The sequence below is a fragment of the Papaver somniferum genome, unplaced genomic scaffold (assembly GCF_003573695.1).
Source record: "Papaver somniferum cultivar HN1 unplaced genomic scaffold, ASM357369v1 unplaced-scaffold_132, whole genome shotgun sequence".
Classification (NCBI taxonomy): domain Eukaryota; kingdom Viridiplantae; phylum Streptophyta; class Magnoliopsida; order Ranunculales; family Papaveraceae; genus Papaver; species Papaver somniferum.
Window position 1 is genome coordinate 21,895,344 of NW_020622381.1, and position 19,882 is coordinate 21,915,225.

General features: G+C 38.1%; 1 protein-coding gene across 1 annotated transcript; it reads right to left on the minus strand.

The window, feature by feature from the left end:
- Positions 1-304: 304 nt before the first annotated feature.
- LOC113332751 (NAC domain-containing protein 40-like) lies at positions 305-1,893 on the minus strand. Its single transcript, XM_026579263.1, has 5 exons — positions 1,731-1,893; positions 1,527-1,592; positions 1,277-1,375; positions 1,092-1,190; positions 305-993 (listed from the first exon to the last, which is right to left on the minus strand). The coding sequence occupies exons 1-5, from the start codon at positions 1,868-1,870 to the stop codon at positions 495-497; spliced, it is 903 nt and encodes a 300-aa protein (XP_026435048.1). The 5' UTR covers positions 1,871-1,893; the 3' UTR covers positions 305-494.
- Between the last annotated feature and the right edge of the window lie 17,989 nt (positions 1,894-19,882).

The window sequence follows — 19,882 nt, forward strand, 5'->3', positions numbered from 1 at the left end:
CAGATTAATGAGAATGGAATAACTCAACAAGATCATACATGCAAGAGAGGTAGGGCCAACAATTGAGAATGAGCAAATAACTGAATTGAAACCACAACCATAATAGAGCAGACTACCTACCACTGACCCATTTTCTCAAAAACGAAAAACACTTGATGCAAGAACAGCACCATGTATTCCACCAAGTTCCATTCTGACTTGAAGTTACCACCCCCAACCCAAATCCATGAATAGAAAAGAATAGAAATTCTGGAACCAATTTCAAACGAATTGTTCAAAAGTACATGTATGTTTATATGGCAACAATTGAAAAAATTTAAACCTTCTCATGCAAGAGAAACATCAAGAAAAATTGACCTGAAACTCAAATGACCATACATACAGAACTAAAAAGACCAGCTGTATTTTCACACCAGAGTGAAAACTGAATTAGAATCCCCAAAATTGAATTACACAACTACACAGTAGCTCCATCCCAAACTAATTGACTCCCACTAGATCAAATGGGAGGAGTCAAATATTAAATCACTATTTGGATCTTCAGTGTCATCCTTTGTGAAATTCTTATGGTAAACTTTGCAGAGAACCCAAAGGGTTGATTGATTTGGATCTTCAAAATAGTATTCCTTCAACTGCCAGGATGTGGTGATATAATCTGATGAAATCCCAATACGAAAGCAAAGCCCTCTTTTCTTCCCATTCCCATTTCCAACCTGGTAAGTTTTACCACTCAAATGCCAACACCCAATCCCTGGTACTAACCTAGTAGTTCTCCCATCTTTTCCATACTTCTCTAGGAAGGTGAAAAACAATTTCTCAGATCCACGACATAGTTCTTCAGGGTGAAACTTATAAACATCCACATCAGGTATAAACTTGAATTTGAAGCCCGCTGGATCATTAATTTTCAGATTTAAGAATTTCAAGAGTTGAACATCAGAAGGTGAGAAGAAGAAGCCCGAGGGCAGAGTTGGATTCACAGGCAGGAGGACCCTATCATTAAATAGGAAAAAATAAAATAAATAAAAAGATTTATGAAACAAGGGCCTAAAATCAAATTATAATTTATGCTTATTTATTAAAAAAGGAACCTTTGTTGGTCGTTCCCAATTCCGCCACCGTCCTCTTCCTGACCACCGCCACCGCCATCTTGATCATGAGAACCACTCTGTTGATGATTTGGTATAAATCTGAAGACGAAAAAGTATGATTTGATCAGAATCAACAGTTAGAACCGGAAGAACTATAATTTATTCTTATTGATTAAAAAAGGAACCTTTCTTGCTCGTTCACGGGAACGCCACCCTCCTCTCCCAGATCACCGCCACCGCCATGTTGATCATGAGAACCACAGTGTTGATTGTTTGCTATAAATCTAAAGAAGAAGAAATATAATTTAATCATAATCAAAACTTGAACCAAGAGAATTAAAATTAAAGTTAAGAAACATACCTTTTTGATTAAAATTAACACTTACCAAGAGGAACTAAAATTTAGGGTTCAAAAGTTTTAAAAAAGAAAAATACCTTTTTGGGGCAGACTCCTGATAACCCTCTTCCTCACCGCCATCTCCTATATATCCATTACTTATTCTACAGAAAAATAAATTCATAAGGATTCGCATTAGGACGAATTGTTCCACAGAAAAAGAAATTTATAAGGATTTCAATTGTTAATTGAAATCAGAAGAAGCATTCAATTGAAAATTTCAAAGTAATTAAGACAATTACTTGTTTTCTTTAGGGAGAAGAACTGTATCAGGAGAACTACATCTTAATCGTTTTCTCATCATATGATTTTCTTCTTGATCATACATCATCCGATCATATTCATCATACCCACTACTTTGGTAATCCACCATATTAAACATGATGTTTAACTCTGCAACTTACTTTCAATAACAATCAATGGAGGAAGAAGAAGAATGATTTCTCAGAGAGAGGGAGGATTTTGAAGTTGCTTCAGCTCTGATACTTGCGTTGCTTGTTCAATTGTTTGGGTTAAAAGTTTTTTTTTTTAAAAAACGGGAAGATTTAAACGCGTTATACGTGTGGGCCCCAAAAAAAGTAATCCAATAACGGCTATAATATTGGACGTTCACGATCCACCTTCTTTTATAGACCGTTGGATGATAAACTCCCAGTTTCTTCTTTTTCACTTGGATAAAAAAGATAAATTACCAACTAGTCTAGACACGCGAAAGTTTTCACCTCCATTTATCCCAAAAGCAAATCGAACAGAAAATACATTAGGTGCGGGAAGGAATGGGAACAGCCGCTTGTGTCTATGTGTGGAATTTACGGGTATGGGTCGAAGTCAATTTAGACTTATTCAAAAATTACATTAGTTTAGTTTTCATGGCGAAAATGCTACATAGCTCCACACACACAATAAAAAGGGGAAAAACCTCCTACAATTCTTTCCCGCATCCACATTCACTAATAAAGGCCCCTCTCCCGTTTTCTCCATGGGGTGGGGGTACTTGCTAAATCAATGGTGGGAGATGCGCCACCTATTGGGAGTGAAAGTGGGGGAAGAATTTTGGGATGTAATACTCTGCGCACAACGTGTTCATTTGAAATGGTCTGTCTCGGGAACTCGTGTTTTTCTTGTCATCACTGACATGAGTTGCTAGTTCTTTCCGAGACTGTTGTTGCTCGATGGACAATACATGTTGATTTATGAGTGGTGTTTGGTTCTTGGGTGCTTGTTGGCTCTCCGCCCCTAGCAGTGAACGACAAGCCCGATTACCTTTCATGCATGTATCGTGTCCCATTTTGGTTCCTATGTTGTCTATTTATTGAAAAGTTTCAATAGTGTCCATCGTTTGTTACTTAATCCTACCTATCGTTGGTAAGATAGATCTTCCGATCTTTCGTACACGACGTGTCTGCTTGGAACTAATTATACCTGGTGCTCGTGCTCGCCTGGCCTTATAAGGCTTGGCTGGTCTGTTCTACTGGAGACGGTCGTTTCTTGATGGACAATACGTGTTGGTGTTTGAGTGGTGTTTGGTTCTTGGATACTGGTTGGCTCTCCGCCCCGCGCATCGAGCGACAAGCCTGATTACCTCTTCAGTATCTTCCCAGTCTCATCTTCGGGAAAGACTAGTCGGTTCATGTGCCTATCTTACCGAGAAGGTATCATTTATTGTCCCTCGAAGTCGTGAACAAGTGAAACAATATTGGCATATTGTGAAGGAGGGTCTTCCTCCCGTAGCTATGCAGGCAGCAGGATCTTGAAATGGGGACTCCTTCCTGTAGTCCTGTAGCCCTGCAACCCTGGGCAGGTATATAGTGGGTATGATACTCTAACGGTCGCGAAAACCCGAGGTAACTTATTTCACTTAGGTAACACTCATATTATATAATAAGAATTACAAAAAGTAAGCGTTTCGATTTGGAATTACAACATCTTAACCAAAAAGAAACCACCGATTACTAAGTAGTCGTTTTCAGCACCCATTTTCCTATGGGTGTATGTCGTACTGTATGTTGTGATGATCATCGTATCAATTGCACAAACCTTGTAAAAATTTTATTGCATCACTAATTGATGGTAGGTATACTTTTAACTTGTACAAAAAACAACGACAAACGTAGAAGTAAATACCTAAACCCCAAATAATTTGAGAATTTTTATTGAACTCCCAAACGTAGTCGGACCAATACACTGAAGCTGAGCAAACAACTAAACATTGATATATATATATATATGAAAGGAATGGCAGTGATTATTACCTTAAGTTCACCCTTGGCTAGAGGAAATCTTATATGATATGCATCATTTTGACAGTGACTATACGAACCTGTTCGATAGATGATATACATTTCATTCTTTTTTCTACTTCATCATCCCATATCATCAATCACTTTATCTTTCTTCAAATTCTCTATGGTGAGTCGTGCCAGTGATATGTTATGCTATATATTCAAAATAACTTGGCGTTATTTGAACAAAATGAGCATACTCCCAAACAACCAATTTACTAACAAGACTATCATAAATTCATCATTTGAAGGTATCACACACTATCATAAATATTGTGTGAGGTTCCTTGATTATCTTTGTATGCTAACAAGAGCTTTTGCTATAAACCTCAAATGGAATTGTTTCTTAGGAATGGATATATAATTTTGAGATATGAATTTGTATGGTATTTGAACGAGATCTGATTTGCAATTGGTCATCATAACCTTCATCTTCTCCTTCCACATAAAAGGAATTATGTTAAAAGATTGTGTATATAGAACTAAAGTGAACTTATCCATATTAATCAAAGATTTGAGAGGAAGCCATCAACACTCTTGTAATCATGGATTTTTTACATCTGTTGATGGGATTACAGATCCGGCTGATTATGACCAATACTGGCAGGAGTTACAAGATATTCGTATTCTGCTAAATGATAGGTAAGATATAAAAAGTAATCACAAAGCTCTTCTTCTCATTCTTTGTGATTCCACAATAACTTCTGTGAGAGCATAACTCGGTCGACCTCGCATGCGTTGCTATATCAAGCATGTTTGTCAAAGTTAGTGTTTAAAACTATGAGTCTTGATTTTTAGTCTACATAGCTAAGTCTCGGACTAGGATAGAAAAGTGTAGTTGAGCTCAAGGACTTCATGGCGATTCATCATACAACGACGAAGATCTACTCAAGGAACCGTGGAACTTCATCAACAAAAAGGTATGTGGAGACTTGAACTTATCTATCACTCAAAAGTCTATCTATTCTCACTAGTACATAAATGGTCTTTAGCCATGCCAAATATAAATTTGCCTGTCATGCCTTTTTGGTTTTGGCGTGTCTATAGGGTATACTTCTACCCTATAAACACGCAATGTTCAATGGGCGTGTTCATATAAGTGCTTTCAGCCACGCCAGGGCTACTAGCGTGTCAAAATTTCAACAGTTTAGTCACGTTAACTTCAAATTTTTGATTGGGCGTGTTTATAGACCAGTTTATGGCCACATTAGGTATTGGGCGTGTTTATAGACCAGTTTATGGCCATATTAGGGAGTTGTGGCGTGCCCAAAAGGTTAGTCACGCCATTTAAGATATGGTTTTAAAGTTGGTTCATTAGACACGCCAGTATATGCGTGTCCATAGTGTACGATTGATTGACACGCCAAATTCAAAGTGTGGACAAAAAGTTCTTCTTTGGACACGCCGATATATGTGTGTCCATAGTGTACGATTTATAGATACGCCAGTATATCGTGTCCATAGTGTAGGATATATAGACACGCCAAGTTGCAAGTGTGGCCAGAAAGTTCTTCTTTGGACACGCTAGTATATGTGTGTCCATAGTGTGCGTTCTAAAGACACACCAGTTTTATAGCGTCGCTAAAAAGTTCGTTTTGAAAAAATGAATAAAAATCTTTCGCCCATATTCGAACGCATGACCTCGAAGATTTAGATAACGTACCAATCCACCAAGCCACGGACTCTACAAGACATAAGGGACCTGTTAGAAGCGATTAGACCCATCTAATTGGGCTGGATAAGTCAGAAAATCCACACAAAGTCAAGACAGTGCACACGGTTTCTGTTTAGGGTTTGAGATTAGTTTGAGAAATTTATGGGATATCTTGCGTGGGATATACATCAAAACAGTTGGTTAAAAGTCCTAGAAGATATTTGAGACGAGAGAATAGCTAGAAACAGCCTGTAACGCAACAAGAAGAAGATTATTCTTCAAACAAACCGTAAAGAATAATGGAGATTTCCAAGGGGTTTGATCGAGTTTCAAGGGGATTTAAAGCCTATAAATAGTTGGTTTTATGTCATAGAAGGTTTATGAATAGGTTTGGGGTCGAGCAGATACCAGAGAGAGGCTAGAGGAGCGAAGAACGGGAGCTGCAGGAAGGAGGAGTTCTGCTGCTGCTGCTGCCATTAAAGAGCACGAAGAACACGAAGAACAGACTCCACAAGACAGTCGTTTATCAACAGTGATAACGACTTGCTTGTGTGGGTCTTAAAACAACAGCGTCAACAGCAGCAGTGAGGTATCGTTATTTACAGCAGTGATGTTTTATCGTTCTTCTCTGGACGCTTAAAGAGGGTCGTAGTTTCTCTGTATTATATTTTTCACTCTTTTAATCATATTTTGAGCATCAAATATTTATTTTTAGAACATGATTATTATGAGTAGCTAAAAACCGTTACTGGGATGATGGAGGAAACCATTCTTTATGCATGAGTAATTCTATTTAATTCTTTTATGACTATTTGCACTATTATGAGTTGTTTTATGATTTTTCTTGATTATTTGTGATTTTATCTGATGATGTATGCTTAGTCTAGGAACTCTTGATGCATCATGCTTATGATTTACATCTAATACTTTACAAAATCTATTTTTGGCAAAGAAAAGAGTCGATATTTGTTATCATTATAAGCTATAATTGTCTAGAATTAATAGTTCATTCACATGAGTATAAGAATTAGTGGAATCCTGAGTCCTAGTATCTCTTGATCCTGTGACAAATTGTGTATATATTTTTGTTTTTAAATCTATTCAAGTCTGAGCAACGAATCCTTATTTACCGCAATCGAAGTACCACAACAAAATGGCGCCGCCGACGCGGACTTTTATATAGATTTGTTTTTAGGTTTAATTTTTTATTTATTTATTATTATTTGTTCCTTTTTACGTTTCTTTTTGTGTCTTTGATTTACAGGTTCGAAGTGGAATACTAAGGACTTGGGAACAAAAAAGCTTAAAGCTAAAAGCTAAAAGAGAAGAAAAAAAAAGACATAATTTTTTTTTAGGATTTAATTTTATTTTTATTATTATTATTTTTTTTTGTATATAGCTTTTATATATTTTTTTTAGAATTTGTAAATAGGCTTTATTTGTCATAATTTTTGTAATTTTTTGGACTTTTTTTTATTTGGACTTTATTCTGGACTTTGGACATTATTTTTAAAACCCTACGGAAGGGTTATAAATTAAAAAAAAAAATTAAATACAAACTGTTTGCAGGGAAGGACGACGATTACTATATCGTCTCGGCCCCTCGGGTTCGCACACGTCATAGGAGTCGTGGCCCGAGTCGACGACAACGGTTCATCGCCCGTCTAGTACGGGAGGTAAGTCCATCGAAACACTCGCGAATCTCCTGTAAGCGAGTTACTGTATTCCTTAAGGTGATTCATTGATTGAGGACGAATTTGGACTGTTTTTAATTTCCTAGTAAAGGGCAAGGCCTGGCCAAATCAAGATAAGGACTCGGATTTCATCACCGTTTCCTTCTTGCCCGCCTTAGGAAAACGAAACCAAACGCGAACCTAAGCCTAAAATTTTGAATAGAACGAGACCAATAGGGTAACGAGCTTAATAGGAAACTCGTTCGAAAAATATTGGTTGCTCTTTAAGCACATTTCAAAGTTCATGATGGTTTTTGTGAGTTGAATGCGTGACTGCGCCGCCTTGTGATAGCGGTGAGGCCTTGGGTATCAAAGCTCCACTGAGCTTCCCTCGCCTCGATTCAACTTACATTAGCTCGGATTGATTCTAGATGGGTGTGCTCAAATTGTAACGAATTCCTTTTCGAAGGAATAGAAGCTGGTCTAGAAAACAATCTAAGTGGAGCCATCATGCTTTTTGTTTGCTAGATTCTATAGGTTTGATTTGGTCGAGTCGGACTTGTTTGTGATTGCGTAGAATTCCCCTGCAATTAAGAATGTCGAACTGGTATGATAGAAGCCAATACAATGAATATCGACCTGAATTTGAATATGGACATCATCAGTATTATGACCATAGTGAGAATAGTGGCTGGGGACGCCAACCTTTTCAAGGTTATGGTTCATACCATGGTGAGCCCAATTACTATCCGCACGTGCATCAGTCTTACGAGCAAGAAGATTATAGTACTAGTTCTTCGTCTCTAGAGGATACAATCAAACTATTGAAAAGTAGTCCTTTTTATGATCCTTCTGATAATTCCTCTTTACTAGAGTCAACACGTAAGTTAGCTGAGTCGACGCGTAAGTTAGCTGATATGAATAGTATAATTATAGACGACAGAACTACAATAATGAGTGAACCTTCTTTAGAAGACCACCTCAAGCGGATAGCTGAGACGAACGAAAGAATTGCTCGAAATTACTTGAATTGCTAATATAGTGTATCCAATAATACCCTTGAGAATGAAGATAGTTATTTACATAATCAAGATAATAAGGTTTGAATTGGTAGCACTACTTGTTTTGATGAGGTTCGATCTTTTTCATGTTATAATGATGATTATGATAAGGATAGCATTGATGAAGAACATGAAATATGTAGGAATAGTGATCAGGAAGCTAGTAATCCAATTGAGCTTTATAATGATTATATTATTTCTAGTTCAAATCCAAATAATTATTATGATTATTCACCTATTCAAAAGGACGAGGATTTGATTAGGGATTCCACCGTTTTAGACGATGTAGTTTTTCCTGTTTACGAATCCGATAAAGGTTTAGAGGAACCGGTTTATCTTGAGACTACTGTTTTCGAGTCGAACGATTTAGAAACTGTAATCGATGATGGTTTCGAGGAACGGTTTTACCCTGAGAATACTGTTTCGCAGTCGTACGATTTAGAAACAATAGTCTTAGATGAACTCGTAGAGATTAATAAGGATACACCGCAAGATTACAACTTAGAAGAATCAATTGCCCATTTTCAGGAATCTGATGACCTAGAAATTAGGGAGATTGTGGCTAATCTAACTAGAGACACTGAAAACTCTAAGTTTGGGGGTGATTATCACTTTCCTAGTGCTTTACCTTTAACTCTCAGAAAGTCCCCTCACATAGGACTTGATATCCATGCCTCAACCATCTTACAAGATTATCTTCATACTAGGTTTCCCGAACCTAATGATGTCATGAAAAAAGTTCAGTCGTTAGAAACCCATCCTCTGGTTGATGTGGTTTGCCCAGGCTATGATACCCAGATTGACTTTGTTTTCCCACTAAATAGTTTTCTTCCAATTGTGGGAACGTATAGATTTCAAATGTGTCACTTATTAAGTTCTGAGACTAAGCCTAAGTACTTTAGGAAATTAGAATCGACACATTTGCTTCAGAATGACCACTACTCTGACTGTGGTCAACTATGTAAGTCATACCTAATTGACTTAGAGGATCCTAAATTATTTAGGTTATTTTGTGATTCCAGGTTCTTATCTGAATTTTTCCAGACTCTAGGACCTAATAATTTGGATCCTACCTATGAGGAAATGCATCCGAGGAAAATAGTCTATTTAGACCCCTTCATAGAACCTGAACCTGAACCGCAATTAGCGATAGTTATCCAGAAACTAGGTAAGGGCATGCCAGTATTGTACATTTTCTTGGTTTACTGCAGTTTCCTTTTGTCAACTCTTTTTGGTTTTAAAGACCCACAATTATTCCGGCTACTGTTATACGGTTCGAGTTGACTAAACCTTTTCTATGTCTGGCTGAAGACTTTAAACTTAACACTTCTTGGGAGGTAACCCAAACTCATGCAACCAGGTAATATCTTTCCTTAACTCTTTTGCTTCGAATGGTAATAGTTTCTCCTTGTTCATGTTTTTAATTTTATGTTTAGAACATTGAGGACAATGTTAGATTTAAGTTTGGGGGTATGGGAGAAACTTTTTAGTTGCAATAAATAAACTCCAGAGCTTAGAAATTTATGCCTATTGAGGATTGCACTAACTAATCTAAGTGGACGGAAGCATTTTGATTGTAGGAGTTTGAGGAACCAATCTGATTAGATGGAAACATCTAAAGAGTCTATTCATAAAAGCACAGAGCTCAGGTGTTAGAAATAACATGATAGTTTCACCATATCTCGTTGAGTCCTTTTCACTTCTATTTTTATTTTATTTTGTTTTTAAACTATGTTTCTCTAAGTGATAGGTGGGGCCCACGATTCAAGTTGTTACCAATGCTAGGGTGAATTAGAGTGATTGAGATACCATGAAAAAAAAAAGTTGAAAAAGAAAAAGAGATGAAAAAAAAAGATGAAAAAAAATGGTAGTTACCAAAAAGTAAAAAAAATAAAATAAAAAAAATAAGTTGAAAAAAAAAAGAAAAGAAAAAGAAATTGAGACCAGACCATTTGACCAAAAGGAATAAATTCAATAAAGTCGACCACTGGTACCCTTGTATATGCCAGTTGTGTTGACCTAGAGTTAGGTTATCGACCACTGGTACCCTTGTATATGCCAGTGTGTTGATATTAGTCAGACTAGTATCTCAATCCATTAGGATAGGTTCATTTTGGCGGAGGCCTTCAGACAGATATGGGAAACGCCGTTCACTTAGTAAACATCAAAACCATACATGTTTTTCTATATCCATCTTCTTGATCTATCCATGTGATTAGTTTTGACTCCGAATATGATGTCCATAGTGCAACTATCTGAGTAGAGGTCTGTCACTTTATATGAATTTTAGTATGCTTGAGTGCAAACTCGTGTACAGCAATTGGAATTTCGCATCAGGGTACTTCTTCCTGTAGTCAATAAGTATGCCAACCAAGGAGATTCTTTAGTGCCTTCCAAGGTTCTGCGTAGATAGCTAAGCTCTGGAGTATTAAGGTTTTGTGGGTACACCTCTGGTAAACCCCCCGGAGACAACACTCCGCCACTAGGGCCACCTAGTGGTTTAACGGCTTACTGCACGTGCTAAGTGTAGTCATTTTATTTTAGATTAGATTTGCTCGAGGACTAGCAAATAATAAGTTTGGGGGTATTTGATAGACGCATTTATGTGTCTAATTTGTCCCAATTGTTTATATTGTTAGTGCTCGATTTTGTACTTATTTGGTTATTTTATGTCTTTGTAGGTGTTTTTGGAGAAATAAGCTTTTGCGGAGAAATTGGCTAAAAAGTGGTTTTTGCGCTCGTGGGAGAAAATTACTATACGGACTCTCACTTTGGATAAGGGGTAACCTAATTACTAAGGGGCACCCCATTTCAGGGCATGTACTAAAGGGACACCGGAACTGGATAGGGGGAGGTCATCTTCAAAGTTTCAAAACTGGATTTTGGCGGGAAAAAAAGCAGCAGCGTCAACAGTTTTGGATCAAGGATTTGAGCGACCTAGGAGGCGATTCAATGGGCAAATTTGGTACCCACGGACTCTACAAGACATAAGGGACCTGTTAGAAGCGATTAGACCCATCTAATTGGGCTGGATAAGTCAGAAAATCCACACAAAGTCAAGACAGTGCACACGGTTTCTGTTTAGGGTTTGAGATTAGTTTGAGAAATTTATGGGATATCTTGCATGGGATATACATCAAAACAGTTGGTTAAAAGTCCTAGAAGATATTTGAGACGAGAGAATAGCTAGAAACAGCCTGTAACGCAACAAGAAGAAGATTATTCTTCAAACAACCCGTAAAGAATAATGGAGATTTCCAAGGGGTTTGATCGAGTTTCAAGGGGATTTAAAGCCTATAAATAGTTGGTTTTATGTCATAGAAGGTTTATGAATAGGTTTGGGGTCGAGCAGATACCAGAGAGAGGCTAGAGGAGCGAAGAACGGGAGCTGCAGGAAGGAGGAGTTCTGCTGCTGCTGCTGCCATTAAAGAGCACGAAGAACAGACTCCACAAGACAGTCGTTTATCAACAGTGACAACGACTTGCTTGTGTGGGTCTTAAAACAACAGCGTCAACAGCAGCAGTGAGGTATCGTTATTTACAGCAGTGGTGTTTTATCGTTCTTCTCTGGACGCTTAAAGAGGGTCGTAGTTTCTCTGTATTATATTTTTCACTCTTTTAATCATATTTTGAGCATCAAATATTTATTTTTAGAACATGATTATTATGAGTAGCTAAAAACCGTTACTGGGATGATGGAGGAAACCATTCTTTATGCATGAGTAATTCTATTTAATTCTTTTATGACTATTTGCACTATTATGAGTTGTTTTATGATTTTTCTTGATTATTTGTGATTTTATCTGATGATGTATGCTTAGTATAGGAACTCTTGATGCATCATGCTTATGATTTACATCTAATACTTTACAAAATCTATTTTTGGCAAAGAAAAGAGTCGATATTTGTTATCATTATAAGCTATAATTGTCTAGAATTAATAGTTGATTCACATGAGTATAAGAATTGGTGGAATCCTGAGTCCTAGTATCTCTTGATCCTGTGACAAATTGTGTATATATTTTTGTTTTTAAATCTATTCAAGTCCGAGCAACGAATCCTTATTTACCGCAATCGAATTATTACAACATACCACACCGCATTTCTGGTAAGATTTTTCATTGCTCTCTCAAGCATTCATGTACTAATATGTTATTCTATCTCTATAACTTCAAAGTTTCCTATGCTACCAGTTGGAGTAGTTCATATGAATGCCCAGATAAAACTATTAACCCCATAAAACAATTTCAAACCTTCATGATAACGAGAAAATTTCCAAAGGTGTCTAGTTTTCTTTAATTATTCCCAGAAATGTTATAAATTACCAAAAATGTTTGAATATGTACCCATTGATTGATATTGTGTACACAATATCAAGAATCCACGCCTATAATGTGTACACATTATACCTTTTTCGGAATTTTTAAAAAACTAGATATTTTTAGTAAATAACTTTCTGTAGAAAACACTTTTGGGCATAACCCCCTTTCAAATTCCCCCTGCTATTTACTATAGTCACCATATCAAGCTCAAAACCTAAATTAAACACAATAGCCACTCAACCAAGCATAATACAATAGCCCAGAACCACATATACATTCAATTGAACATCATTGTCTTTAAAACCAACACTATCAAATCCAAAATCAGCACCACTAGCATTAACTGTATATGCAATATTCAGCCAAAAAACATTTACAGGAATACTTACTTTACCATCTGGAAGGGGATGGTTGAATACTGGTCAAGCTCCTGGTGCAACCCCAGAGGTCCCCACACCACTTCCAACAACCTTCTTGTTAGCTCCACTCCTTTCTGGTGCAACCCTCCTCCTTGGCACATAATAGTTTCCCCTAGGAGGAGGCATATGCACTACTACATCCTCATGAATCTCATTAGAATCAGTTATCTCCCCTGGTCCGAAGATTGCAATATCATAAGCATCCTCTGCCAATGTCGCATCACTGGTGCCAGCATGAAGATATTGGGGAATACTACCACATCATTGGGGAGACCATGAGTGTCATTCTCCCGAATCTTAGCTTTGCATGGAACTGGAACTGGTGTAGAATAGAACCCATGTCTAGAACCACCACAAACCACCTGCTGCTCCCCTACAAGCACCACACCTTCATTAATCACAAACCATCCTTTGTCGGGATGAACGACATACACCACACATCCTTCATCAGCCTCTTGGAGTTGAGGAAGTTGAGGATCCAACGCATAAACACTGGCACTATCATGCATAACAACCCTATCCTCTTTGACTTCTCCAACACCTCCAGTACCAACTTGCATGTTTGGATTTGGTTCCTCACTGCTGCTACTGCTTATCTCTACTACCTGTCAAATTGGAGAAATTGGGGAATCCCAATCAATAACACCATCACAGTTACTAATAAAGCCAATTACAACTATGAAATTCACTTTCAACACCTTGAACCCAACAATTCTTCCATGATTATCAAAAATCAATACTTTTTTTTCTTGCATATTCATCTTAGCCTTCTTTTCCTCTGGTCTACCCATGGATTCCTGATTTGTAGACATGGCTGGGTGATCATTCAGAATTAGATATGCATTATAACCTCGATTAGACATAGCTTCAACAATTGGAACACTAAAGGGATTTTGCGGAGATGGAATGTGGAAGTTACAGAGTTACAGAATTGGAAATTAAAACTGATTTCTTCCAAACATGCCTTATGGACGAGAAGACCAACAGTTAACACATCTCACCCATCCTTTTTAAATCCTCGAGATCAATTAGTTGAGATATCGTGGAGGCACATGCCTACTAAGTGCATGCAAAGACCTATTGAACGCCACCCCAACTTATTGGCCGTTAAGAGGCGACAACAAACACTTGGAAGCTATTTGGCAAGATGACTCTCTAAGCGGGCTACCCGTGACCCGAAGTCGAAACCCAGTACCGAACCGCAACTGCCCTCAACTATTTTCGTCAGAGACGGGCCTGAAGTGGCAAGTGGAAGCCCAATTACCTTAAAACTTCTAGAAGAAGACGCTGTCATCCTTCTGAACAAGCCCATCCTTGTGAAAAAATTAATAAAAATATTTCGAACGCAATATTCGAACGCATGACCTCAAAGAAGTTAGGTAACGTATCAATCCACCAAGCTGCCCATCTTTAGACGTGTCTATAGGGTGTTTTGAAAAAAACTAAACTGGTTCAGCTACTCAACATTTTAATAAACACGCCAAATCAAAGTGTGGCCTGTTATAATATGCATGGGATATGGTGGCTATCCACTTAACACCATTAGTTACACCAAGCACCTTGCATAAGCACCTTGTTACATCAAGCACCTTGTATAAGAAACTTGTATAAGCTACTTAATCAATAGTAAGCTACTTCGCTGGATGAGATTAACACCTAAATCTAGTGGGTGTTGAATTGCATGGTTTGCAAGCTAGAGGCGTTATTGATACATAACATCCTACATGTAGTGTGACATGTAATACTAGGTGGTGTATACAAGCTAACACCTTAAGACTTGTATAAATAGCTCCCTTAGGCTATTGTATTTTGTATCCCAATTTCTTAAGTGAATAAGAAATTCTCCCTTCTCCCTTATTACTTCTCTTAATATCGATTTTGAGTTTAGTGGTTAATTAGTATTTGCTTTAATTATTGTTAATATTACTTTGGAAACGTAATATGACCAAAATTTTCCTTTTTTGGACACGCTATTATATGAAGGACTGTTCTAGCAGGAAGAGCATTTTTAGCAGGTTGCAATGAAGCCTCCCAACTGGTGCTGCCATCTCCTAGTATGCATAAAACATAAAGAGTTAATTATACCCCAAAGATAAACATCAAAGTTTAGTGACCCACCAGATACTCCCTTAATGGCAGTTCCAAAGAGGGTAAAAGTCTTAATGGGAATTAGGTGTTGAAAATAGGTTTTGATAGGGTAATGATGGTTATTAGAGTGAAGGGGACACGGATGTCTTTGAATGAGCGTAGTTAACAAAGTGACATGACGGCTAACTAAGCGCCATAAAATGGAATTGAATTAGCACAGTGGGGTATTTGAGGGGTTAATTAGCAGAGAGATTACCATTTTCAGAGAGATCTTTAACAGAAGAGGAAAGGTTCAGGTTTAGCAAACTAAATTGAGAGTATGGCTGATCCTGCCCAGAATTCAACCAATTCCATCAAAAATCTTCCAAACGCACCACCAGTAACACCTGAATTTGCACAAGCCAAGTCAATTCTCCATTATTTGAGCATAGAGGAATTGCAGTAGTTTAGAGAAGATGCACATTCTGAAATTGATCATCGGATTCAAGAGAAAACTCGTCAGAGAGAGGCAGAAGAGGCTGTTCAAGAGCGGAAGAAAAGGAGATTTGAGGATCTCTACAATGCATGGCTACCCAAGTTCTTAGAATGGCAAGAACGGAAGGATGAGAAAAAGGCTGAGAAGCAGGCCAAGACCCCAAAGTTTTGCAGTTCAACAGAAAGTGATTCCGAGGCCTCAGAAGGGTATGAGTATGAAGTGGAGGAAGTGGATACTAGTGACCTAGATTCGGATGCTGCGGAGGACAAGCAAAGGATGAATTATTATCATGATGAGAAGGAGAGAAGGCGATTTGAATATGAACTTGCCAATCCCAAGATTTTTGCTCGCACCATGAGTGAGGGTGAACCTGTTGCAGTGAAGGTGAGCCGTCGAATCGCTGATCTTGATGATGAGTCAAGTGAGGAAGAAAGGGAAGAAGGGGATGAGGATAGTGATGATGAATCATCATCTAGCGGGACTTCTCCTGCACCATCTTATAGCGAGGACTATGGTGAAGAGGGTCTGGATACTGATGAGGATGAACGGTGGTAAGCTCATCAGAGTTACCAGGAAATGCCAGATTTTCAGGCATTGCATAAATCCTGAAAACGATCAACAAGTTTTTTGCAAAACAACTTTTCTGGTAATAATCCTTCCTTCTACTCTTCCTGATGTTGGTGCGAAAGATGGTAAGTTTCTTTGTATTTTGAAAGTTGATGCAGATGGTTTTGGATTTCCTTTTATTTTGATTTTGTGGGCAAGTAGTAAGATACAAGGAATTTTCTTGTGTTTGGATTGTAAAGTTGAAAGGGGTAGTCGTTGTTTCAAGTTTGTAGTAATTGTTTGTAATGAAAGGGGTTTGGGTTATGGCCTTTTGGTGAAGGTATTTTGAGAATATGTAATGGTAGTTGTAATGGTAGTTTAAAGCTTTGATCTTTTGAGGGTTTGATAGTTGTGTGAACTTGTGGTGCTGATGCAGAAATTGAAAAAACTTGATATAATGCTCAATGAGCTGATAAATGTTAAAGGAATGTTTGTAGTATTGGACTTGTTTTTGTTATTTTCTTCTTGTTTTTGTAAATGTACAAACAAGCAATGTTCTTGGTGAATGATTCTAAAATTCCAATGATTGTTAAGTAGAAATGGGTAGGAATGACTGAATTAATGAATCAATAGGGTATATAAAATATTGTTTAATATGGTGGGTATTACTCCAGTTTATAAAATGTTGTTGGAGTAAGATTAATTCAAAGACTATTTTAGGCCCAATTCCAAAAAAAAATCTATGTGCAAGCCTAGTACTATTACTACTAATCCTAGAATGACAGAATATTAATTGAATAATCAGTATAGCCAAATCCAAACTCATCCAACATTGCTAAAACCCATCTGCATACAAAACCCCACCATGATTTAAGAATCAATTTTTTTCAAGAATCCATACATTCATTCTCTAGTTAACATAAAAATCCAAACAACTACATTCTATCACCTGGCTTGTCGCTTAGTCCTTGGAAATGGTTGCTCAGATGCAGTCGTTTGAGAAGTAGGGACTGCTGTTGGTGCTGGTGATGGTGGTTCCTTGCAGTTCTACCCTTAATGTCGTCCCGATAGTAATCATCCATGGATGTCCTTTGCAGGTCAAGTTTATCTACCTTTGGCAATTTATACTCATTCCGACAAATAACTGCCGTACTGAATTCCTCGTCGACTTCATCACCAGCATATTTCCAGATTTGGGTAGGTGCACCTAACACAATAGACTTTCTTTTATTTTCCTGATCTGGCACATAAAATACCTGCTTAGCTTGGGAGGCTACAACGAAAGGATCATCCTAGAGTCCCAACTTATCAAGCTCAACCAAAATGTAGCCAAGTTTGTCTTTTGAGACCCCTGCTTTGGTAACCCATTTACACCTGAAAAGTGGCACTTTCAGCGAATGATATGTCAGCACCCATATCTCTTGTAAAGAACCATAATAATCCTCCAGATTAAGGGTAATCCCCGCTTGTCTAATGTGCGTGTCAGTTGCTTCTACGTAAACCCCGTTATTCTAGTTAACGGAACCATCATGAGATTTTGTGCGAAACAGGTATCCATTGATGTGATATGCTTCGTATGTCTCTACTTGTGCATTCGGTGGGATTGATAGCCACCTTAAGTCCTGATTGAAGTTTTCCCTAGAGTCTGCCCACTCACTGTCAACCTGAAATATATTATAAGGATTAGCCTCCGTCTCAACGCAAAAGTTACATAGCAAGAGTGACATTTTCTGCAAACTCTTACCACTTTTTGTAACCATTTGGCGAACTCTTCACGATGTTTTTGATCTAGCTGTCTATCACTCATACCAAGATATTTATCCTTCAAAAAATTCTGGTGTCGGATGGACGGTGCAATGATTAATGTTATTATCTTTACAGAAATTCGGACACAGAATCAAAAACTAAATAAAAAATAAGGTTATCTGGTTAGATCTAGTTATACTTACTCAACGTAAGGAGCAACTTCAGGCGAATTTCGCAATACATAGAAATTCGCTTTATCAAACAAATCCTTATCAACACGAGGAAACTTAGGATTTGACATTGGTTTTCCCCTGAAAGAATAAGAATCTTCGCCAGTGTCAGATGTGTTGAGTTTGTCTGGTGGAATTCCGACTGTATCATTCATGCTTTGTTGGTGCTCACTGATAACCTCAATTGTCTCTTCCGCAAGGTTCCCTTCAGCAATGCTTCCTCCAGGTCTGTTTCTGTTTCGCACATGCCCTTTTATGACCTTCATGCACCTTTCAAACGGATACATCCATCGAAAGAATACAGGACCACAAATTTGCACTTCCCTGGTAAGATGCACAGTTAAATGAACCGTGATGTCGAAAAAGGATGGAGGAAAAGTATTTCTCGAGCAAGCACAACATCACAACGAGATCCGACTGCAATTTTTCTAGCTCTGTCACCTTGATTTCTTTGCTAGATATTGCCCTGAAAAAGAAACAAAACCTGATAATAGCATATCTTGTTGGCTGCGGCATAATTGATTTCATCGCAATGGGCAAAAAATGTTGCATTAGTATATGATAATCATGCGATTTTAGTCCTATAAGCTTTCGATCTTTTCGATTCACCAGTGTTGAAAAGTTTCAACAATACCCTTGTGGAACCTTTATCTCGGATAATGTTCCACATAACTTGTCCTTTTCCTCCGGGCTTAATGAGTGACATGTTTCCTTTAGTATATATCCCCCTTTGCCATTTTCCTGAGGTTGCAACTCGTCTCTAAAACCCATCTCCTTCAGGTCCATTCGAGCAGCAAGGTGGTCTTTCGACTTAAATTCATTGTTCAACAATGTTCCAACGATACTCTCGCATACATTCTTTTCGACGTGCATGAAATCTATGCAATGGTGGACAACATGATACCGCCAGTAAGGGAGGAGCCGGAACCATATATTGAACTTTTTCCAGTAGCGCCTTTCGGTCTCCTTCTCCTTCCCCTTCCCCTTTTTTGGGTCGATGGTCTTTTCAATTCTCTTCATCTTTCCACCTCTTCCAGGGTTATCCTACACGAAGTCCACCACAATGTTCTTCCGTACCTTTCCCTATTTATTCTTTATAATCTTTACCTCATTGTATATTTGTGACGGGGTCATAAGTTCCGGAGCCTTTTCAGTTTCTTCTTTTTCGTTGAACCCCTTCTGACGTCTGAATGGATGATCGTATGGTAGGTATCTTCTATGCCCGGTATAAACCTCTTTTCTACAATGTTTTAGCCTGACATAATAAGTATTTCTCCCACACACCTTACAGGCGTCTCGTCCCTGGTAGGGGCAACCATACAGTGTACCGAGAGCAGGGTCATCATTTATTGTCCATAAAACAACCGCACGTAGAGTAAACATCTCCTGTTTCAGCGCATCAAAACATTGGACTCCCTCAAACAATTCCTTGAGATCCTCGACAAACGGTTGTGACATAACATCAATGTCCTTACAAGGCCCCCCATCGATAATTAATGACAGCATGGTGAACTTTCTCTTCATACACAACTCTGGCGGAAGGTTGTAAATCACTATCAGAATTGGCCACACATTGTGCTGTTTTTGCATGCCTTTGTTTACGTCAACCCCGTTAGCCGAAATGCCTAGCAACAGATTTTGAGGATCATCACGAATTACGGGATATCTTTCATCTATATTTTTCCATGCCGGTGAGTCCGCCGGATGGCGTAAAACACCCTCTTCTTTCTTTCTGGTGTCGTGCCACAATAAATATTCGACAATTCTCTTTGATTGAAAAATCCGTTTCAGTCTTGGGATAATTGGGAAATACCACAAGACTTTTGCCGGAATTTTTCATAAACCTCGTGGGTGGTTTCGTCAACTTTCCATCTTGATTCCCCACAGGTGGGACACTT

Coding starts and splice junctions, on each gene's coding strand:
- LOC113332751 (XM_026579263.1), bottom strand. CDS start 1,870: ATGTTTAATATGGTGGATTACCAAAGTAGTGGGTATGATGAATATGAT. Junction 1,593..1,730: donor CTTCTCCCTAAAGAAAACAA/GTAATTGTCTTA, acceptor ATTTTTCTGTAG/AATAAGTAATGGATATATAG. Junction 994..1,091: donor ATTGGGAACGACCAACAAAG/GTTCCTTTTTTA, acceptor ATTTAATGATAG/GGTCCTCCTGCCTGTGAATC.